The sequence below is a fragment of the Monodon monoceros genome, unplaced genomic scaffold (genome assembly GCF_005190385.1).
Source record: "Monodon monoceros isolate NGI ecotype Baffin Bay Population unplaced genomic scaffold, NGI_Narwhal_1 Super_Scaffold_14, whole genome shotgun sequence".
Classification (NCBI taxonomy): domain Eukaryota; kingdom Metazoa; phylum Chordata; class Mammalia; order Artiodactyla; family Monodontidae; genus Monodon; species Monodon monoceros.
In genome coordinates this window covers 22733087-22757257 of record NW_021703770.1, presented here as the reverse complement: position 1 = coordinate 22757257, position 24171 = coordinate 22733087, and the positions used below count along the sequence as shown (strand labels likewise).

Sequence of the window (24171 nt, the reverse complement as noted above, 5' to 3'; positions counted from 1 at the left end):
GTATATGGTAAAAGTGTCAAACTTCAAAATAAGGGGAAAAGCAGATGCCAGAAATATAAGAAAAAAAGTGTTTGACGCATAACAGAAGCACAAATCTAGAAGAAACCTATTAATTCTAGTCTGCAAATATTTATTAGACACCTATCATTTTAAAGAATTGTGTCCAATTCTGATACTCAAAGATTAACATAACATAAAATGTACACTCTTGTCATACACAGTATCATAGCAAAACAGACACGTGATAAGGTCTGTGATAGGTTTGTGGACAGATGCTGTGAAACATGAAGAAGTAACACTAATTTTATCTAGGGAAGTGACAGTAGACTTTATATAGGATGTAATTTTTAACTTGAATGTTAAGGAGGTAAGTAAGAATACTGAAGAGACATAAACCATTCAATGAATTTGAAAAAATGTAAAGTGCCAATGATAGTTTACTAAGAACAAATAATTTTCAAAAGCATAGCATAATGGACAAAACAATGAACCAGGAGTCAGGCAATGTGGTTTTAGGTCTTGCTAAGCTACATAAGCTTACTGTGTATATATATACAGACACATATGTATAGCAACTAGGGTCTGAAAAGGTATATATAGCATATTTTTTCAGGGCCAAGTTTTCTTATATGTAAAATGAGGATGATGAAACAATTTTTTTCTTCTCACATATTGTAATCTACTGAAAAAGGAGAACTCCAGAAAATGTATATCTTGATTTAAACAACAAATGTGTTCAATATGACAATTAGGAACAACAAAGCTGTCATTTTTTTTTCTTTGCGGTACGCGGGCCTCTCACTGCCGTGGCCTCTCCCGTTGCGGAGCACAGGCTCCGGATGCGCAGGCTCAGCGGCCATGGCGCCTGGGCCCAGCCGCTCCGTGGCATGTGGGATCTTCCCGGACCGGGGCACGAACCCGTGTCCCCTGCATCGGCAGGCGGACTCTCAACCACTGCGCCACCAGGGAAGCCCAAAGCTATCAATTTTTAAGTGCTTATATAAGTTATATTTTACCAGTGATTCTACATGTATGGATAGTTTGTGGACATATGAACTGGACAGTAGTGAATTGTGATGCTTCAAAAACTGTAGCTACAATGATGTATTATTAAGTTTATGGTAAACTGAATAATGGTCTCTAAGGAAATACCACAATGCTGTATTTGGCCTGTAGTGATATTGAACACATTTAGCAACTTTGTATACAGCAGTTCACAAGTTGTGTTTACCAAATTAGTAGATTACAGAAGTTAGAAAAGATAGCTAAATTAGAATTTAATGAGACTTACACATGCTGGAAAAATGATGTGGGAGTAATAACTAAATTTGAAAAGCAAATTAAAACTTAACTGAAATTTAAATGAGCCGACATGTACAATAACTTTACAATGCTGCAATTAAACCTGCTTCAACTAAATTATAGTGTCCAGGATGAAGATATATAAAGTCTCAATGTCTTTGCACTGCTTCGATCCAATCTATAGTATCAAGGTAAGATTCAAGGAGCTACTTTTAAGAGATACATTGACAATGCCTTTAATACTGGACATCTTAAGCTTTATTAAAACTAGATCATAAATATTTTTATCATAAATCATATTTTATACTATAAAATTTATCATAATTATTCATGTCCATATCTGTCTCATAGGCACACTTTAAATTCAGTGTGTAAAATTACTATGAATTAGGGCTTCCCTGGTCGCGCAGTGGTTGAGAGTTCGCCTGCCGATGCAGGGGACATGGGTTCGTGCCCCGGTCCGGGAAGATCCCACATGCCACGGAGCGGCTGGGCCCAGGAGCCATGGCTGCTGAGCCTGTGCGTCCGGAGCCTGTGCTCCGCAACGGGAGAGGCCACAACAGTGAGAGGCCCATGTACCGCAAAAAAAAAAATTAGTTAATTAAAAAAAAATAAAAAATAAAATACTATGAATTAGCATGTGGTATGATGGCACACAGTACATACACAGTGTTTGCCAGTAAAATGACTATCAAAAAAAAATAAATAACCTGTGATTTGTAGTATTTTCCAATTTTAACAATGTAAATAGTCCCAACAGGGCCAATGTCCAAATACCAATGGACTCTCCATTGTATAAAAAATCTGAGATTGTGAGAAACAATTGAAAATATACTGGTAGCTAGCCTAGAAAAGAAGTAACATCAGCAATTTCCAAATAGTTACAACATTCTCACATGAACAAGAATTCAATTTATTCGAAGTAGCTCTTTGAAGTATACCTCAGACTAAAGTTTAAAGTTATAGAAGAAAAGATCCATTTTTTAACAATTAGCTAGAGCTACTTTGTATAAGGAAGCACTTTTAAATAGTTAACCAGAGGTACTTTTCAAAATGGTAAAAAAAAATTAAAGAACACTTAAAAAAATTATAAACAAACTGGGAATTAACCACTTGTCTTCAGGAATTCCATAGGGTCATTCTACATTGAGCAAAGGACTGAATTTTCTAACTCAGTGGTTTACAAATTTCAGTATGTCCGAATATGGGCAGCAGATTATTTTGATGGTTCCTCAGTTGATTTTAATGTATAGGAATGAGAAGTCATTAATGAAATTATTCTGTGATTCTTTGTGTGCCATTGTTATAATGTTACAATTACAAACTATTAAGCATAATAAAAAGCAATCCACAACCATGAAATTATTTTCAGTAGTTGAAGGGCATAGTAAGACCTTCCTCGTGAACTTAAAAATTAAAGAAATGAAGTTGCCAACATTCAGTGACAGAAGTTGACTGACCCAACAGGGTTAGCAGAAGGCTAAAACAATAAGAGTAGACTTAAGAATTTCTTTCAGTTAGGCAGCATGGGGATAATTCTGAACAACTAGAGCTGTATTCTATAGTTTTTGTATAAACAAGGACATTTCTGATCTAAAGAGAAAATAAAGGTATTGACCAATATAGAAATAATTTAAAAAGAAGCAAAGAAGCATTACCATGCTTGCATTTCCACTTGATGTAAAGAGAATATCTGCAACAAAATTTCTGGGTCCAGAGCCAAATGAGATGCTATGTTATCTAAATTTCTTTAGTTCCTTTCTATTTTCACTAAAGCAAGTCTTGGTTTGCTGTGGAGCTTGACTGCAAAGAGAGCTGCACTATAGCAACCTTCACACCATTCTATATTCATGCCTAGCATAGCTCCTGGCAAATAATAAAAACTCAAATATATATGTTAATGGATTACCACAGAGAAGCAGCAGTTCTTGATCTTCATGACACTCCTCATTTTCAGTGTGAATTAATAGATTGGAATTCTTTTGTCAGCCTTAATCTTGGTGGTATTTATTTACTCAAAGCCTTTTTGTCTCCTGTGCATAAAGAAGAAAGAAAATCTCTAGACCTCCAAGTGGAGGGCCAGATGAAGCCTGCCTTATCCCCAGGCAAACACATCCAGGTCCTCTAGTTAAAATACCCATAATTGTTTCATTTTTACATAGACAAATAACTTTTACATTGCTATTTTCTTTATTTACTCATTCATTGCCTTATATCCATCATCATAGATGCTTATATTTTCTCCATATTCTGTAGGTGGTAAATAAATTCTCACGTACAAATAGGTATTGTGGATTTGTTACTGTTTGCTTGTTCTTGTGTTATATTTTGTAAGTAATATTATGTAAATATTTAAGATAAATTCTAAGTATGAGGGCTCCAGCAAAGCTAGCCGTATTCACTCCTTCAATAACATCATGAGCTCATTAGGAAAATTGTGTATGTGTGTCTGTTTTCTCATCACCTACTATCTCCTCAATTCCTTGTAAATTGATTTATGCCTCTACGACTCTACTGAGACAGCTCATTAAAAGGTTATTTATGAATAGCCAAATCCAATAATCCTTCTAAGAGCTCTTTTTCCTTTACCCTTTAATGTCTTCAGTGTTGTACATCTTCCCCTCCTGTTTGAGAACCCTTGTATTCCCTACCAGTCAACCCTCATGGCTCTCTTCCAAACTCTATCAATTGTTTGTCTCTGTCTCTTTCATTAGGTCATCACTTACTTTCTACTTTTAAAAAAGAATGATCTCAAGGTTCTATCATTGAAATTTTACCTCCCCCCACCTTTTTTTTTCTCTCTTTATGCTCTCTACTATTCAGATATATTAAAAAATAATGGTTATACAGAAGCCTCCCAAATGCAGGGTTGCTGTGAGGATTAAAAGAACTAATATGTTTAAAGAGCTTTGAAGCGTATAACATATTTGATAGATGGTACTAATTACTGTATTTTTCTCAAAGTCTAAACATACTTTTTCTAATGTTTATAGGATGTCAACAAAAAAATGTCTTACCAGCATCTCAAACCCAAGCTCTAAAAATCAAGTTCTCCCTTTTCCCAATAACCAGCTGCTTCTTCTGATCATCCTATCTTCGTTATCATCACTATCCTTTTAACTTAATTTTCCATATGGAAAACACTTCCCCCTAAAAGTCTTAATCTGTGGAGAGCATATGGTTTAGTTTAGTCAGTTAGGTCAGTTTGTAGAATATATCCAATCACTATGCATACATAATAATCTGGTTCAACTTCTTCATTTTATAGAGAAAGCAAATGAGGTCCAGAAAGTCTAAGTAATAGAGGTTAAGTGATCTGCTGATGTTTACATAGCTGATCCCAGACAGCATCAGATTTTCACCTACTATCCTATGTAGCTTAGAACTTTTTATGGAAAGAAACATTTTGAATGTATAAAGTATAAAGATTAAATGCTGTGAAGGAGAAAGTAAGTCATTTGTCAAATAACCTCTCACAGAAGGGCAGTGATATGTATAGCCATTTCATTATAAGAAATTACATCAGGAAAGATCATTTTAGTTTATGAGAGATTGCTGATTGTCAAGCATGGGATCATGCTCTCTGGCTGCCTCTCCATGTACTTGAAGTTAATTGATATCCTACTAAATCCTCAACCACCAGAGACACAGATGCCAAGTTAAATTTACAGTTAGGAAACTGTTAAGTTGTGATTTCGGCGATACCACCAAATCCTCTGTGTTGCTCATTCTTTTCTGACCTGTGCCCTAGATCAAATAACTGCTCCTTCTTCTTTAAAACTGAAACACCCTTATTAGTAAAGAAAATATATTTCTTGAACTCAATGAATAAAAATATATATCATTACAATTATTAATTATGGGTTATGATGAGATTCTTGTAAAGCTGTATACTTCAGTAAGCGTTTAGTTTGTGAGACTGAATCAGCTAAGCTAGCTTTTCTCAAAATTAGGACTCAATGCTTCTGAAATACATAAAGCCTAAACCTAATCTTTCATTCCTTGTGCTTATAGACTTTATAGCATTCTAGACCAAAAGAAATACTAGCCCCATATTTCCAAATTAACCATATTAATTTAATATGACAGATGACATGGAGTTGTTGAACTAATCGTTCATTGGCAACACATATATGGTACCAGAAGCTTCAGAGTAAGATCCTTTCAGTGTATTATGCCAGTCTTAGAATGGAAAAGTCTTCTTAAAATTGTAACAACTGCAAAATTTTCTTAGCGGTAAGTAATAGTTAAGACTATGGACTTTAGAAGCTAGAATATATGGGCTGAAATCCTGTTTCTACCATTTACTAGCTGTGGACCCAGGTAACTTATTTAATCTCTGGGCTCCAGCTTCCTTATTTATAAAATGGCAAGATAATACATACACCACAATTTTGCTATTATGATTAAATAAACTTATAGAAGTAAACCATGTATTTGGTGTTATTATTGCTATTATATATGAGAGGAGACATCATTTGGCACAAATTATTGTCAATCTCTACAATTTTCATTAGCCAGACCAGCTAAAGAAACACAACAGTTAGCCATACTGATCCTTATACTAGCATAAATTCAGGCATTAAAATATTATCACAGTATTCATAGATGAGATGGTTTTATTTCTCAGGGAATCTTGTGTTTGCAATTTTGCTTTGTTTTCACGAGATGGAACTACTAATAGTTGAACTGGGTAGATTTAGAGAGTCAAGAACTTGAGAAAGCTAAATTAATGGAATTTTTCCAAGAACAGGAACCAGTAGGCAGTTTCCTTTTTATAAAATAACATAAACCCTTTACTTGAAACTGTTAATCTGTGGTTCATCTGGACTTTCTTGCTATTTTATAAATTGAAACACTCAAGCTCAAGGTGAAACCAGTTAATGATGAAAGACCATATGTTAACCTCCATAATTAAAAGCATGTGCTAGGAGGGGAATCAGTCTTCCTAATAGAAATCAGTGCTTTCCTATTTGTATTTTTTCACCTAATTCTACTTAAACTACACTATAAAAGTATTTCATAATAGCGTCTCCTTACCCATCTGACCTTCTTTCCTCACATTGATGTACTGTCTTACCAAACATTTTTGCCTGACACAAATTATCGTATTTAATCCTCACCCCAACATAGGAGATAACTTTACAGGTAAAAAATAAAAACATAGAGGTATTAATTATCTTGCAAATTCAGGGAATCTGAAGTAAAGCCTACATGCCTAGCCAGTTTATTTCTCACATATGCACATCATCACACACTTGGGGACCAGAGAAATCACAAATGGAAGGGAAGAAATAGCAAAACCTATTGGATTATATAAATTACAAGACACGATAAATTAACCACTTCTGTATAAATCATCCATATCTACCTTGATGTTATATTTATTCAATTACTATCAAATTTTGGTTTAATTACAAAATGGATCTTTGGCTGGCTTTAGATTTGCAAATTAAGTTCTAATTCTACTGAATTATATAGCATTACATAGCAAGATCAGCAACTTAAAAATACAATTTGAATTATTGGCTTGAAAGGTATGTAACCCCCTTTTAACTGATGTCATTTCTTTTGTAAGATGAACAAAATCTAAAATGATTTTCTTTTTTTTTTTTTTGCGGTACACGGGCCTCTCACTGTTGTGGCCTCTCCCGTTGCGGAGCACAGGCTCCGGACGCGCAGGCTCAGCGGCCATGGCTCACAGGCCCAGCCGCTCCGCGGCATGTGGGATTTTCCCAGACCGGGGCACGAACCCGTGTCCCCTGCATTGGCAGGCGGACTCTCAACCACTGCGCCACCAGGGAAGCCCTGATTATATTTCTATTAGAGCCTATTTTAAAATTATTCCATTTAATGTTATACCTCAACAGAAATTGACAGCATTCTGTACAAATTATTTTTAAAAGCACACTGGTTCTAAAGTCTCCTATGATGGAAAAATCTTCCATTGTACTATTCTTAATAGTGCAAATTGTTCTCATCTGCTGTGTAAAAGAAGTTTAAGTATTTAAAATCTGTAGTTGCATAGTCAGTTAAGCTTTGCTGTGCATCTGCTCTGTTCTACGTCTGATGGGAAACTTTCAGAATAGTAAGATTAACACAGATGCCATGCTCCCAAAACTTATGAAATGGCAAATATTTAAATTAGCATAATTTAGATTTAAAAAGATTTAATTTCAGATTTAAAAAGGAGCTAAGTCTATCTATCACTCAAGGTTGAGGTGCTTGCATGAGAGACACTCACGGTCCTTAGCAGTGGACAATGAAAACGTTTCTTTTTTGTGTGCTTAAGATGAGAAAAGAAATGAAGAATCAGAAAAAATAATAACATATCTAACTGAGGGAAGTGTTTTTACATGTACTTTAGAGAAAAATAACTATCATAAAAATTGAAATAACAACATAGGAGGCAGAATTCATAAGTTGTGAATATTTGTGCTTAAATATACAATTCATAAAAATGCATATACTTCTTACTTGTGTTTATTCGCTATCAACAAAATTTTATTGACTGACTTTGGGGTTTAAGAAATACTTGAAGTGTATGTAACAGTGTTGTTTCTTTGATCAAAACACCCTTCTCAGAACTTGCTGCATAGGCAAAGATCACTTGTTCCAAACCCTGAGCCAATCTAATTGTATCCATTTTCATGGTTCTCATGAAGTCTAGCTGTACATCTTACAGGTGGCTTCTCTGAGGTTCTCTTGTGTACTAACAATAAACAAGCCAGCTTGAGAGCCTCTCCACTGCATTTTACACAAAGTCTACTTTACAAGACTGTATACAGAATGTGAATTGTCAATAACAGTTTGAAAGAAACAGAGAGTTGGAACTTGAGAAGGAAAAACCAAATGAATGGAAAGGCAGTGAAGATTTATTTGTTTGTTTGTATAATATAGTTTTGAGAAATGTAAAGGGACCATATCCTTCTTTGTTAAGATAAAGAAGGGAAGGATCTTAGAGGTGGGGTTTGAGATGTTGATGGAACCAAGTCAGCAGATCCTGCAAATTATCTCCCATTTATTAGTTTGGGATTTCAATAAATGGAGCTGAATGGAGAGTGTATTGTGGAGAGTGTTGGAAATCTACTGTGGTGTACATAGAAATTCCTTCCTTTAGTTGTACCAAGTTGAGTAAAACAATTCATGTTACCCAAAGCTCTTTCATCTCAAGCTTCTAAATTTACTTTTTTTTTTTTTGCTAAAGTCATCAGAGAGGACAAGATAGCAATTTACATAGACAATGGACATGTTTGGTTTTATCTTACATTAATAGTTGAGATTTTAGAGCTTAGAAAAACTCGTTAATATTTGTTGTATTAATATCAAATCTGGTTTCTTACACATTAAATCATTAGATCACAAAGAAGTGAGTTTCATGGAATGTGGAAAGGGATAGGGAGATGGCAATCATGAATTAGGATGTTGGTGCAAACATTAAAATAATGTGAAACATCAAAGTAATCAACGTGAGAGGAATAAAGAAAGTGTAAAATACAGGATAAAATTTGGTGAAGGTCTTAACCTTGTAAAGATAGATCATTCTACTTAACTCCTGTCTAGCAAAATTGGCATTGATCCAATGCCAGCATCTCATCAAATGCCAGGATTTCAGTATAATCATTCATCGATCCTTCTATTGCTCTTTAAATCACAGATTAAAACAAAACAAAGAACAACAAAACATAATCTACTTACTGAAACACTGTTTTCCCAACATACATAAGTCTCCAATAAAGATGAAAAAATTAGAAATACAAAACAATGACAGAATCAGTTATATTTATATTTAGTTATTTATTTTACCCTTTGCATGTGTTGACCTTGATAAGTTAGTTCAAGGTTTATTTCATGTGAATCACTAAATGAAGGGGTAGAGATTTAAATTTAAATTTAAAAGGTTTAGAAGCCAATGAGGAGTTCTGAGGCAGAAACAAACATGTAAAAAAGAATGGGTAAGAAGCACAATTTGCTGATTACAAACTATTATATAACTGTACAAACACTGTTATAGAAATACATGTGAGATCTTCATTAATACTGGATAAACTAGTTAATATCAGTTCGCTGAACAGATGGGAGTCAATAAACATTTTAATTGAAAATTACAAGAGAAAATTACATTAGATTAAATCACAAAATGATGACTTTCACTGGAAAGTTTCAAACAATGTCTGTAGGATGTTAATACTTACCTGTGAGAGGATAAAGATTTAATATATAGAATATGTAAATAAAGATGTAATAAACTATATTGATATTTCATGATAAAAGAATCACATCGAAGAACTAAACAATTTCGCAATTTTCTTTGGTATTATGTTCACAGAAACCCTCCTTCAAAATGAAGACTGTCTTCTTTTAGGGTAGTGACTAGATTTTCATCTCTATATTTTCAAAGACTAGGCAAGGGCATGACAAACACTGGCCCTCAATAAATGGTTGATGGCTGAAGGAATGTGTGGATGAGTCTCAGAACTGATACATAAGCCACTGGTTCTTTCTGTGGAAATAAAACCTACTGACGACTGTATCTTTCACAACTTCTAACTTAAATTGTATCAATATAATAATATTCAATTAAAAATAATACTGTTCTAATAAAAGGTGTAATAAACCAAACTTGACTTAACAAAAAGAAAATGATAGAAACAAATATTTACATGAACTAGCACAAGATGTAACTTAATATGTCTAACATCTTCCAATTTCTCTTGAGGCCTTTGAGAATTTTACTTTTGAAAGAATGACATAATTAGAATGTGCTCTTTCTAAGATAGGTAGATTGCAATAATCTATGCAATGACAGGTAAAAAGTAGTGAGCTTCAAAATATTGAAAAATGGCTGATTCCTAAGGACTTACACATTGGTAATATTTAAAAATTAAGTTCAAAATGTCATTTCTGATTTTAATATATTAATGAACACTGACAGACTAACACAGATATTAAAGATTTCCTAGCACTTTGCTAGAAAATTGATTTTAAGACTTTCTGTTTGACCTCCTTTAAAAAGATTTAACAGGTAAAAGAGCGCTCAAGTACTAGTAGAATTCAGGGATGAAATTTTTTCTTTTTAAGCCATGAAAAGAACACTGAACATGAATTCAGTGCAGGTAATCATGGGCCTGTCAGCATTTCTTTTGCAAACTTCATTTAAGAGGGCTTATCATCTCCATCATCTTGTACACTATTAAGCCAGAAGTTGGCACACAAATTAGCAGCCTGGATGCAAATTTGTTAACACAAAACATTTGAATCAGTTCAGCTGTTTTGATTTAGACATCAACCAAGAAACCTTAACTTAGTGTTTCTCCATATATGTGAACACTGAGTAAATATTTTTTGTAGTTTACATAGTTCAGTCAGTTACAGCACAGAGCCAATAAATTCAAGGTACTGTGTTTCATCTCTAGGAGATTCATTTGTGTTTATTCTGCCTGTTCTCCTAACTTTGATCTGTTATCTCGTAAATACAGCTTTTAGCAACACAGAGCTCAATATTAGAACATACAGATAGATTGGCATAAATTCATTACCAACATTTGGGGGAAATTCAAATTACACCTCCACTAACAGAATCAGAAAAGTCATATCTGTATATAAAAATATAGTTTAAACATTGAAACAAGACCATTCCTAAAAATTACAAATTATCTGATGTTAAAGTCTTTTAACAGTATCTTATTGTGCTTTAATAGAATAACAACGAAACAGACCCATTTTCACTTCTCTATATTAAAATACTCATAATAAAATCAGCTTAAAATTATATTTTTCATTGACTCAGTTGATAAACCCCAGGTACCATTATATGGTATTCTAAGAGAAAATGAAATTAAAAACATTTTTTCTTCTTAGATTTCATATATATGTGTTAGCATATGGTATTTGTTTTTCTCTTTCTGACTTACTTCACTCTGTATGACAGACTCTAGGTCCCTCCACCTCACTACAAATAACTCAATTTTGTATATATATGGAATCTAAAAAAAAAAAAAATTGGTCATGAAGAACCTAGGGGAAAGACGGGAATAAAGACATAGACCTACTAGAGAATGGACTTGAGGACACGGGGAGGAGGAAGGCTAAGCTGGGACAAAGTGAGAGAGTGGCATGGACATATATACACTACCAAATGTAAAATAGATAGCTAGTGGGGAGCAGCCACATAGCACAGGGAGATCAGCTCGGTGCTTTGTGACCACCTAGAGGGGTGGGATAGGGAGGATGAGAGGGAGACACAAGATAGCTGATTCACTTTGTTATAAAGCAGGAACTAACACACCATTGTAAAGCAATTATACTCCAATAAAGATGTTAAAAAAACCCATTTTTTCTTCATATTTCTTTCAAATCAAACAACACGCAGAGTGTGAACAAACACACAAAAAATAGATATTTGAGAAATTACAATAATATCAAACAGTGAAACACAGCTGATAATTTTATTAAGTAGCTGTGAATGAATAAAGAGGCTAATGGGAACGTGAACAAGTCGAGAAAAACGCATTTTAATTATCAGTCTGTTTCCCCTTTCCTTCACCAAAATCATGCAAACAAAACGTCAAGTCAGTTTATGATTTAAAATTTCAATAGACTAAAGTGAATTATTACAATTGGATCTATTTTAAAATGGAGAAGTGGGCTAACAGTCAATTTTCAACATTAAATAAAATTCTGGAATGTATAATTGTAGTAAATAGACTTGGAGACAGATTGCAGTTGTAATTTATCCCTAAATTTTGGCAACTTTGGAGAAATCTATACCTAACTGTTGTAAGATGCAAAACTATTCAAAATAACAATGTCCCATAACAGTGTCCAATGTAATACATATATTCTATGAATAATACATCTGAGGGCATTGTTAGGATATCCAAGCTCTAACATTTAAAATATAGGTTAAAACGACCTCTCTAAGAATACACCCACAAACAAAATTTTAATAATGTAAGTAGAAAAAAGGTAAGTACATATTTATATTGAGACAGTCTAAAGTTTAGAAAGGACTTAGGTACAACAGTGCTTTTGTTGCATATGAAAACACGTTTTATCACCTTCAAAGGAAAATGTGATGCTAATTTTGAGTGCTTAAGTATAATTTAATATGTGTATTTTTTCTTTTTTAGACAATGATGTATATTTCAATGCCCCCATTTAATTTTTAGTTAATTTTTAGATTGCTTGTTAAGTTTCTCATTTACCAATATTATTACCCTCATGTATCTCTGTCTCTGGACACAATCGCTTCAGGAAGTATTGTTTTGAGCCTGGTCAGGATTTGGGTACAGGCACAGTAGTCTCTCCTCTCAAGGTGCTTTACTCCCATAAACCAGTTAGGACTAAATAAAAAAGCTCATAAGGCAGTACCCAGTAAAAAAAAACATGTACTGGACAGAGAATTGAAAGACTATTTCACACTCCCTTGTTTGGCAAGTCTCTTCACTTCTCTGAACTTTCTCCTCTGTATGTGAAGATGTACACCTATACCTGCGCTTTTAACTAGGATGCAGTTATGGGAAGAAGTAGAGCAAGCGGTTGAAGCTTGGGTATGAATGTTTTTTTCTAAAGCACTTTGCCTTGAACCCACAAATAAATCTAATGCACATTCCCTGTTAGACACTAGACAAATAAGTCATAAGAGTTTTCCCATCGTTAAAACTCTATAGAACTGAATGGAAGAGTAGGTACCAAATGGAATAAATTTATTTGCCATAGCTTATGATACAACTGGTAAATAGTTTTATGCCCACATATTATTTTATATGTGAAGTCCATAAGTCATCTACTTTCATAAATTTTTAAATTTTACTCAGGAGCAATGGGTTAGAATTTAAGGGTTATATGTTTTGATTTGTTTTTTTCTTTTTTGTCCTTAATGCACTAAATAGTTTTATATCTTATATTGACATATTTAACTTTGTATTGTGCATTTACTTCACTTACTGTTGCTTATAAAACTGGAAAATAGCTTTGACATCCATCTTTCAGAATAATTTAGAGAATAAAGTTAGGCAAGTTAAGTAAAAGATGTTGAAAATTACAAAACTGAGAAGTTATGTATTACTGTAACTGTGATATATATATATATATAAAACATGATGTATTTATATATAATATATGAGATATATATATATATAACATGGATATTAATTTTAGGCTTTCTTTTCAATTAAATTCTCAAGATTTCAGTTTTTCTCTTAAAAGTGAAGAGGTTTAATTAGAAACTTGGTCATTTTTAGTTTGTTTTTTTTTTTTTTTTTTTTTTTTTGCGGTACACGGACCTCTCACTGTTGTGGCCTCTCCCTTTGCGGAGCACAGGCTCCTGACGCGCAGGCTCAGCGGCCATGGCTCACGGGCCCAGCCACTCCGCGGCATGTGGGATCTTCCCGGACCGGGGCACGAACCCATGTCCCCTGCATTGGCAGGCGGACTCTCAACCACTGCGCCACCAGGGAAACCCCATCATTTTTAGTTTTAACTTTTAATGAGCCTATGAACTTAAAAATCTATTATCATTTCAGATTTCATTCAACCACTAGCTAACCAACGATCCTGGAAAGTCATTGCACCTCTCTGGCCCCAGGAAATGTGGATGATTTATAAACGGAGATGATAATCTGTACATAGGAGATAACAGCTATCTCACAAGATGCTTGTTAGGATTCAAAACAGGAAAATAAGAGAGAGAACAACTTTTGAGATGTGGATGACACACTCTATATAAAGGGCTTAGCACAGAGCTTCCTGCTGCTCATATTTTATGCAGTAAATACACATGCCTACTTTGGTACCATTTCCCCAAACATAATAATGTCTTATATCCTGTCTATATATGAAGCACCTCTGAGTATTCTGGAGTCAACCTGATGAACTTGTATAAGGGAAAACTATAGCATAGTTGTTGTTTTTTTTCAGTTAAAATTGAATAAACCCTCTTCTGTGAGTCTATTTCCCTTTATAAATTTCCTTTCAAAATGGTATGCAACCCTATTTTTTAAGTTGTCATAGTTTAAAAAAACCCTTGCCATTACTTTAAATTATGTAATCATAAATATTCCTTTAAAATTTGCTAACATAAAGCAAAGGAAGGAAGAAGGACTTTATCATTTTGAATGTTACAAACTCAGCTTTTAAGAGAATCACTCATTACCTTTTATGTATTTCAATCCCTTTTTGAACATTTAGACACTTCAAATTTAGCAACATTCATTATTTTGGAAATTTTACTCCCATATCTTGAAGAGACTTTAGAAATATTTCACATGTCACTAAAATTGAAGATAACCCCTTCACATTATTGATTGTTCTTACACTATTAATATTTATAAAATATATTATTACTTCTATGGGAGTTTTGCATGATACCATCATTTATATAGATTATGTGAGAGAAATGTGCAAATGTAAATACAGATGAGAGAGAATGCATAAATCTCAATATAATGTGAATATATTAAAAACATGGATAAAATAAATTAGGAACAGATTTTCTAGATTTAAAAGCCTTTAAATAAACTGTGCCCAGATTATGAGAAGAAATAAATAAGAATTTGATTAAGTAATAGCCCTCTAAGTTCTTTATGAGAGATTTAAAAAACTCAGTACACTGATTTTATTTTTATAGGTTTGTAATGTCAAAAATACTTTATTGAATATATGATTAGTTATTTATTTGATGTGCATATTATAATAGTCTTAGAAAATATTTTCATTCCACAATTGTTTGTTTTTTTGTCTTTTACCAAATGGGTAGTTAACATTAAAATTTACCACAAAACATATAGTCACTAATATTTTTACATAGTACTAATTGGTATATGGTACTCAGATATTAACTTTTGTGATTATCTTCATTGATGCCATCTGAGAAAACTCTATAGTAAAATTGATAAGGTACAGTAGAAAGAGAGTTGAACAGGAACTTGAAGACCCAATGGTCTAGTCTCAGTTCTGGAGCTAATTATCTTTGTAACCTAGTAAAAAAATCTCTTATCCTTTCTAGGCATGTGCATTTTACTGTATAAAGTATGAGCAGTGAACTAGCTGGTATGTAAGAATTCTTCCAGCCCTGGAAATACCATGGATTTGGGACAAGATGAATTAACAAATTCATGTAAGTACATTAATTAATCAATATTAAAATAAATCAATATTGGTATGCAATGGATAAAATTAGCCCAGGAGTAGGAGTAACATATTTAAGCTATGGGTCTGCTCCTGATTCATAGAGCCAGCACCCAAAGTAACTGTGTAAAGGTGATAAGAAGAAATTTCAAGAGTGTTTCTCTAATGTATAATAGCCTAGGAACTTAGCCAAAGTGAAATAATAGTGAGAAGATGCTACATTTTTAATTTACTGCTGTGGACAAGTTAGGGCTGGTAGTGTTAGGGATGAAATGTGTGGGAGTTCATACTAGCTTTGTGCATGGAAGTGTATTTTAATAATACTGCTGATAGCTACTAGTGTCAGGCACTATATATGTTACATATATAATCTTCCTACTGAAATTCTAGTTTCCTTTTTAATAGATAATGAAACTGAAGCTTAGGAAAATTGAGTTGCTAGTACAAAGATAGTTGCTGACAGAATCATTATTTGACTTCAGGTCTTGGTGGCTCCAGAGCCCTTGCTCTTTCTACTTTACTGCAGTGCTTCTCAAATTTTAGATCACATCAGAATTACCTGGATGACTTGTTAAAAACACCTATGTCAGTGCCAACTACCAGGGTATCTGTGTCAATAGGCCTGGAGTAGGGACCTGAGAATTCACATTTCTAACAAGTTTCCAAAGGATGCTGATGCTACTTGTTTAGGAACACTTTGAAATCACTGCAGTGCAAACATTTATGAGCAAATAGAATGATATTGTGATATCTAAAGGCACCTGATTACCACAGATATACTTGTGAATCAGGTACAAGGTATATGATGCATATGCTAATCTTATAAATTTTGACTTTTTAGAGATTTCAAATTGGGTTGCAGGGCGACAGGCTGTGATTATACAAAAAGTATTAATTCTTAAGAATCCTCAACTAGCACCAAGCAATAGCATAGCAAAAGGTGTGATGGCATGAAATGCATTTGATAGCTGCAAGATTGGAGGCTTGAGAAAAAGAAAGATGATCACCAGCCCTGAGACCATGAATACTGGAAGGTGTTCAACAAATTGAATTTTCTCAGTGACATTCCTGCAAAAGTGATATTCCGGATGAGAATGAGAGCCTTACGAGGGGTCTAATTCAGAGAAATTCCTGTAGACGTGGAGATTGATCTCCCTGGAAAGTACCATGAATCACCCCACCTGCTCACTTTGAGAAAGAAAAGATGAATTGGTAATGACAGTATCTGTTCTATCATCCTTACCAGACCTCATCCAAAATCCAAATTAGAACTGTCACTGTATCTATAAACTACACACCCCTTTGGATTATGAGTAAGGGGAATGGAAAAAAGAGACAGAAAGAGAAGCTATGTTTTAATGTATATATAGATAAAATAAAATGGCCTTAAGTTTTATTGGCATCTCAGGCATTTTCCCCTAATCTTTTCGTTAACAGACATTTTACTTTTAATCTCTCCAACGCTGGAATTCAAAGTACAAGATGGCATATTTTGTCAAATAGTCATGTTACCTGAAGTAACAGGTTCCTCAGCAGACATGTTGCTTGGTGCTTCAAAGTTATTTCTCAAACTGGACAAAACATTGCAAGTATTTAATATCCTGAAGCCCTTTCTGGAAACCCTGATATTAAGTAGAAGAAAGTAAAACTTTTGGGACACAAGGAGAAGTATATTTGGAGCCTTAGGCAACTTAAGTTTAGTTGCTTTTGCTTGTTTGTATTTGAGATTAGACAAGTATTTTAGCATTAGAGGGTTTTTTTTCCTATATGCATACAAGGGCATTATTAATTGCTACCTTTCTTAATTTTTGTTTTATCAGATCTCACTTTTGATAAAGTTTTACTATATTTAGAGCCCTGTACGGATGCCATTTGCTACTGCTTTATTTTAATATTTCACTGTTTCCGTAGACACCAAACTGTGTGTTCAGGGAAAAGGCATGTGTACCCCAAATCTATTCAGCTAGGGCATAAATAGTAATGCTAATTAATATAGTGAACAGTAATAACTACTTCAACTAAATCTATGCCCCTGGAGTACTTAATCTATGGAGTAATTCTACCCCTTTTCTCCTTGAAGGATCTCAAAGGCTCTGGCATCAGGTTTTCAAAACCTGAAACCTTCTTCTTAATTATTTCTGCTCACACACTCACTCTTCCTACATGGACTTGATGCAGCCCTCACATCCTCCCCAAACCCCTCAACACCAAAAGATTCGGGAAATTTGATGCTGCACAGTGACATTTCCAAACGATTTCAACAGGGTAACTGTGCAGGAGAAGTTCAGCTCAGAGCTATTGAAGCCTTTTGAGGGCAGTAAATTGGGTTGGCTTACCAACTCGGTGGTGCAAAGCCTCCCCAAAAGCGCCGTGTTCAAGGAGAAGGGAATCCGCTTGCTGCCTGAGTCTATCTTTCTTTCTTTGGTCGTCCTGCTTCTTGTTCTTTCTGCATTGCGCTACCGTCCCCGTGCCTGTCCCTCTTTCAGCCCTCAGCTGGCCTCTCCAGCAGGTCTGGGAGAGGACCACTTGGCACCCGGGATGACCCTGTACTTTTTCATTTCTTCTGCCCTTTCCCCTAGGGTCCAACGAAGCCCTTGCGGCGCTCCAACATTTGGACTGCCCCCTGCTTGCTTTCCTCCCAGCGGCAGAGGAGGGCTGGGGATGAAGGGCATGGTAGAGGAGCATCAGTCTCCATGACTCATTCCCCAGTGAGTTTTTCGAGCTCCCGGAGAGCCTGTTGTTTCAGTGAGGGCAGCGCTGAGGTCAGCATGGGGAAAGGGAGATTTCTCGGCGCCTGCACCGGATCGCGCGACAGCAGTGGTTGCAGCACCACCGACTCCGGGAACAGAACTATACTGTTTGTTACCCGCCGTCCGTTTCCGCCTCGGACACCCACCCACACCCACCCTCGAGGCCTCCCGAAGGATCCTCCGTGTTGATCCGCGTGTACCTCCTCCTCCTAGCCACACACACACACACACACACACACACACCCTCACAATCTCGGCAAAGGCCAAGTCAGGCATCCAGTTTCAACCTCAGGTGGTCCATGAATATTTCAGGTAGTCTGGCCTTCTAGAAGCAAATAAAGTATTCCCGGAGGAAACAGATGGAAGGGAGGGATTCCTGTCCATACTGCAGCAGGACAGGGACACCTGAGGTTACCTCTAAGCAGCTGACTCAGTCCTGTTAACCTCAAGGGAGGGTTTTGATGGTGGCCTTGACAGTGGGTGGCTTTTTGTTTGCTGTTGTTACTGGTTTGTGAAGACATTAACCCAACACACCCACCTTTCAAAAGGTCCCTCAAGACACGACAGAAATTTTCCTAACGTCACTCACAGGGCAGACTGCCGCCCTGAGGTCAGGGGAGTGAGGGTTATCAGCCCCTAGCACAAGCGCGGGCTGAAACCTGCGGCGCGGTCACACTGCGGCGGGCAAAAGGTGCTAATGAGCGCTGCTGGCAGCTCTCCCCCTGCATGGACACTGCGACCCTTTCCAGTGTTAATTAACTGCGGGAGAAGGTGCGAGCTCCGCTCTTCCAGAAGAGCTCTGTGGCGGGAGTAATATCTCCTTGGAGTCCCAGAGCACGCGGAAACGTGGATCCTTCTCGAAGTCCGGGGTCCAGACAGAAGCCCTGAAATCACGCTCTAGTACACGGTGGGGGACGCGGCCCACTAGTTCTCACCTGCTGTCCACCGAGGTTAGTGCTTTCTGTACCTTTCCTGCAAGATGTGTGTGCTCCCCCAGGATCTCCCTAGAAGGAGCGTGGGGAAGCACACCGCGGGTGTCTGTTTACGTGGGCGGGACGTTTAAGCACAACTTGGAGATTCAGTTTCTATGTGATTGAAACCTAAAACAGACACGCTGCAGCTGCAGACTGCATTTCAGAAACCTCTGCTTTCCTGTGTGTGTGTGTGTGTGTGTGTGTGTGTGTGTGTTTCAGCCTGAAATAGGCATGCCTCAAGTCCAAGCTGCCCCCACCCCCCCCACACACACACAGCCCAATTTGGTGTCCTCCATGGCCTTTTATTTCAGATGGCGACAGGAGACAGAATGCCCAGAAAGGGTTGCCTCTCTCTTCAACCCCACTCGAGCGATTCAGGCCTCCTACTGAAGGCCACTTTGTCTTCTACTCTGAGGCGTTTTCTCGCACTGAGCCTCTTTGTCATTGCTGTTGCAGGCAGAGGTGAGATAGTGGAGGGATGAAAAGTGTGGACAGAAAGTGGAATTCTCCTGGCAGGAGCTGTTCACCTGGAAAAGCACGCGCCTGCGCTTCGGACTTCCTGAACCCTAGCACTAGCCTAGATTAGGGCCTGCAAAGCTCTTAGAAGGATTCCCCATCCGGAGCTTCCCCGTGGGCCTGGGAGACCAGAAGAAAAACAGCGTGGAAGACAAAAGCGGTCGTAGACATTGGGGGAAAGAACATTTAAGCCATTGCTGCAATCTTGGTTTTTGAAAAAGCCTTGAGACTGAGGTAAAATTAAAATAAAATAAGGAGAAGGGGAAGAAGGAGAAGAAACAACTGTAAAAATTGGCACCACTGGGCGACCGGGAGCAAGTCTAAAGCATACAGCCTCTGTAGGTTTGTGTCTCAGAATTTGAGGACAGTGTTCCAAGTTGTAAAATATAGGAGATGTCCTTCAAGTGGCAGATAAGTGACAATGAAGGATGTTATTACCATTAAAAAAATTTTTAATAGTCCGTAGAAAAATGATTTTGGACGGGATCAAAGCAGAGTGTGAAATACTCCTTCTTCCCAATGTCCCCGAAACTGGAATATATTCAGTGGGCCGATTATCTCAGTCCAAATTACGGGAGCTGTGAGTAGAGGAGAGGGGTCTCATTTACAGTGCCATTTAAAGCAAACTAACGCGCTGTTCGTTTCTATCGGCGCGTCGTATCTAAACTATACGGTAGGTACGGGCAGCCGGGCTGTAATTGCAAGCAGCGCGGCTCAGTGTTTGTCAGGCTGGCGTACTCGCCCAGCTTCGGAGACTCCCTCTTCCTATCTGCCCCTCGAATGTGTTTTGACTCAACAGGTATCACATGAAAACTCGCACTTAACCCCCGGTCATCTTCTAGCAGCAGCCACCTCAACATTTTTCCTGCCAGGAACTGTCGCTGGCTCCTGGCGCCTCCTTCACGCGGAGCGCGAGTCTAGCTGGCAGCCCCAGGGCCATCCATTAACCACCGAGTCCCAGTGGCAGGCGAACTAAGCATAAATGCGAAGCTCCTCACACGTCGAGCCGGCGACGAAAACCCCTTCTAAGCACCCCGAGACGCATTTTGTGCGCTAGGCAGTGTAGTTACGCCGCTGAGGACAAGCGTTCTGGCTTAGAGCTGTGCTGAGGCTGGCTGGGGGGCGGGGTGTCAAGCTTTGAGGAGCAGTTTGGGATTACAAGGCAGTTGCTGCCCCAGAGACCAGGGACAACTTCTTGGCATTTAAGGATGTAAATTAAAATTCGAGACATGACACCATCCTTGGTCCTAACAGAGGGAGAGGTAACCCTTCCAGCTCCCTCCACCCAAAACATGAATTATCATTTCCACTGAATGCAAATGGACTGCCTTCTGTGGGGGGACAGCCAGCTGCAAGCCGTACAATAAACTGTTTCATAGAGACGCGGCCCAATTGCGGTTCAGAGAGGCACTCCTTTACAAAGGAAGAAGCGTCCAGTTTGTGTTGACAGCGGTGGCGCGCCTGGGCCAAAACAACCCCCCTCCCTCCCACCACACACCCCCGACACACAGACACCCGGGATTTGAAACTAGCTTCACTAAAAACGACATCCCTCGCGTCTATGTGAGCTGCCATGACGGCATGAGTCATAAACACCGCCTGAGTATTTTTTGCAGCAATTAATGGGCAGCAGGGTGCAGGAGAAGTTTTAGAACGGAGCTGGGGATCTATTTTCTCCCGGAGGACAGCTCTCCTTCCAATGATCCTGACTGTCCCTTGCCCTCCTGCTTAGGAATAAATTTTACATCCTACCCACTCCCTCCCCTTGTCTGTTGTGCATGTGACACTCACTCTACCTGTCTGAACGCTGAGACTTGCTGGGGATTTTCTTTTTGGTCGTCAGCTAATGACTTTCCTCCTACCTTCATTCATCGCCAAAGGTAGCTCGTTAACACTTCGTGGCGTCTCAGACCGTTTAAAAGCCCCATTTTAAGCGAAACCTCTACCACAGGACCTATGGAAGCTCCTCTATCGTTTATCAATGCAAAAGAGCCCACGTAGAAATAATTCACATATGCACGCACACCTTCATGTTGGTGTGAGGGATGCGTGAAAGACCCCTGTGCCCTAATGCATTTAAAATTAGCAAATTCCTAACATGTCGGTAACTTTCCTACCTGAAAGGGTTAAAAAGCATTTACACGAGACTCTTTAATATAAATATTCCAGCCAAAGCATCAAGCACCACTGGTTTGACTAGAAATCAAGGTAATCTTCACCACCAAGAAAAGTCTTGCAGAGGAATTCTGCCTGGATATCCACTAGTTAGAGGGTATACGAACCAACTCACGTATTCGTTTGAGCATACTGCAAGAATATTTATTGAGCACAAGCTCAATCACTGCATTGAACGCCAAATCTGGCAAGCAAAATGCATTTCCTATCTGAGGGGGAAAAGAGAGCTGTGAATCAACTCCTTCTTCTGTATTATCATGATTATTTTTATCTGTGCAAATTGCAAAGAAGCTACCCCTCTCCGGCGACAAGTCAGCTCACCCCCATCCAAAGCAGAGGGGACCCCCGAAAGCAAACCTACCTTTCACACAAGACACCGTCAATAAAAAGACGAGGTTCCAAAACGTAAATCCACTTTGACTCCCCATTTTCTTCATCAGGATGAAGTCTAGGCGGCCACATTTAGCGCATTTTCTCGTGTCAGGCTCCCGGGGTTTGGATTCCTTCGCTCGGCTCTCCCCTTTGCGGATCCCTTTCATATTATTCGCGAGCTCCTAATTCCTGCTCCTAAGCCCGGCGCAGCGGAGTTGCTGCTGTTATTGGTGCGCGGTCACAGCTCGAAGTGAATGGTGTTTCTGGGATACCACAGCAACCTTGACGAGGACTCAACCATCTCTCTCCAACGGGGGCACAAAGTCTTTGCTACTCTGGATTCTGTCTTTTCTTGTGCGTTTTTACCCCTCCACCGAAATCTACCTCAATTCTAGCTCGTTATAGCAACCACCAGAAACCACTGGTGAGCCTCTTAAAGGCCAGCTCCTCTCTTTGACAAACTCCCCACAATATTTGAAATTAAGGGGTTTGATTTTTTTTCCCCGAATAGATCAATTCTGCCTGTAAAACAGCCCAAGAAATATTATGTTACTGAGGTCTCCATTGCAGCCTATGAATATAGAAGCATGTTAAAGGAATATTTTAATCGGAGAATCTGTATTGCTTTTAGGGAAACCGTGATGATAAATGAATCGGGCTCCATCGATGGCCATGTCGTTATAATGGGACATGTGTTACTACTGTAGTTGCAGTATATTTCAGGCAGGCGTCTCACATTTATCATCCTGTGATTTAATTGAAAAAGGGAGATCACAGAGAAGAATTTATTTGTACACACGCATTTACATATTCAAGTGCCTAGATGTAAACCCACAACCGGGTTTTTTGATCTTTAGGCAAACCGATTTCATCCTTGACCAGGGCGGAGGTGAGAGGTGGGGAGGGAGTCAGTCATCTCCTCAAAGAGTTCGCCCTTTCATCCTCCCTACCCCATTTTCAGCTGATGTGTGCTGCAGTTAAACTACTTTATCTGTGGTAGTTATCTGGAACAGACCCATTTGTTTTAATTCTGAATCGGTCCCAAATATGTAGATGGGAGGGTTCTTTCAAAACGGAAAACCTATGTATCTATACGTTTGGACCTGGCCGCGCCAACACGCCACTCAAGGGTTAACATTGTACAGAGGAAGAGTTCTTGCGCCATCTACTGGCCCTCGCTAAGCCTCCCGCTTCTCTTTCACATCTAAAAGGTACCCTATTTCCCTCATCCCAAGGTGTGGGGGAGCTTTGTCCAGAGACCAGCGTGTTTTGCTCTTGTATGTCAATTTTCTAATCTTTTTTTGGTCGGTCCTGGCCCAGGTCTTATAACCCATATGTTCCTTAGACTAGGCGCCTTTTTGGAGATCGGACCTTTTCGGGAATCCGATACCGTCTCAGGAGGGGGAGGACTGCAGCAATGGCTCCGCAATAGATTGCAAAATCTTCTGTCTCCATTTGCATACCGAAGGCTCTCAGGGGGATTAGTATCTATCTATAGGGCTTGGTTAAGAGGACTGCCCAATATGAGTTTGCAGCTTTCCACATTGCCCACAAATGATGGCCCTGTCCCGTGCACCACAGGAGAACCCTGGCCAGCTTTTGTCCCTGGGCTCGATGTGGAGCTACCAACTCACAAGAGCAAGCCTATTGCATCTGGAGGGAGTTTTACTCCGGGAAGTGGGCACACTGCGAGCGTCAATAGGCGTGCGTGGCGTGTGGGTTCAATCTGCAAGCATAGGAAGGATTCTGAGCTCTCCGGGTACGTGGCATTTTGTGTGGGTCTGTGATTCTCCCACGGAGTGTGTGTGTGTGTGTGTGTGTGTGTGTTTGTGTGTGTGTGTGTGTGTACATGGGCGCTATAGTCAAGGGTAAGAGTGTGTGTTTATGGAAATGTTGAGGAGTATGATTTTCTATGTGTGGGTGTTTTCCCAAGTGTGTCCGTGCAGTATATA

The 24171-nt window shown here is 38.2% G+C and overlaps 1 protein-coding gene across 3 annotated transcripts in view; it reads right to left on the bottom strand.

The window, feature by feature from the left end:
* CSMD3 (CUB and Sushi multiple domains 3) overlaps positions 1–22386 on the bottom strand; it is a 1080114-nt gene extending 1057728 nt beyond the window's left edge. For all 3 annotated transcript variants that reach the window (XM_029222726.1, XM_029222727.1, XM_029222728.1), the window contains exon 1: positions 22209–22386. In XM_029222726.1, the coding sequence (XP_029078559.1) occupies positions 22209–22386 (178 nt within the window). The remainder of the gene's footprint in view (positions 1–22208) is intronic.
* Positions 22387–24171: the final 1785 nt, after the last annotated feature.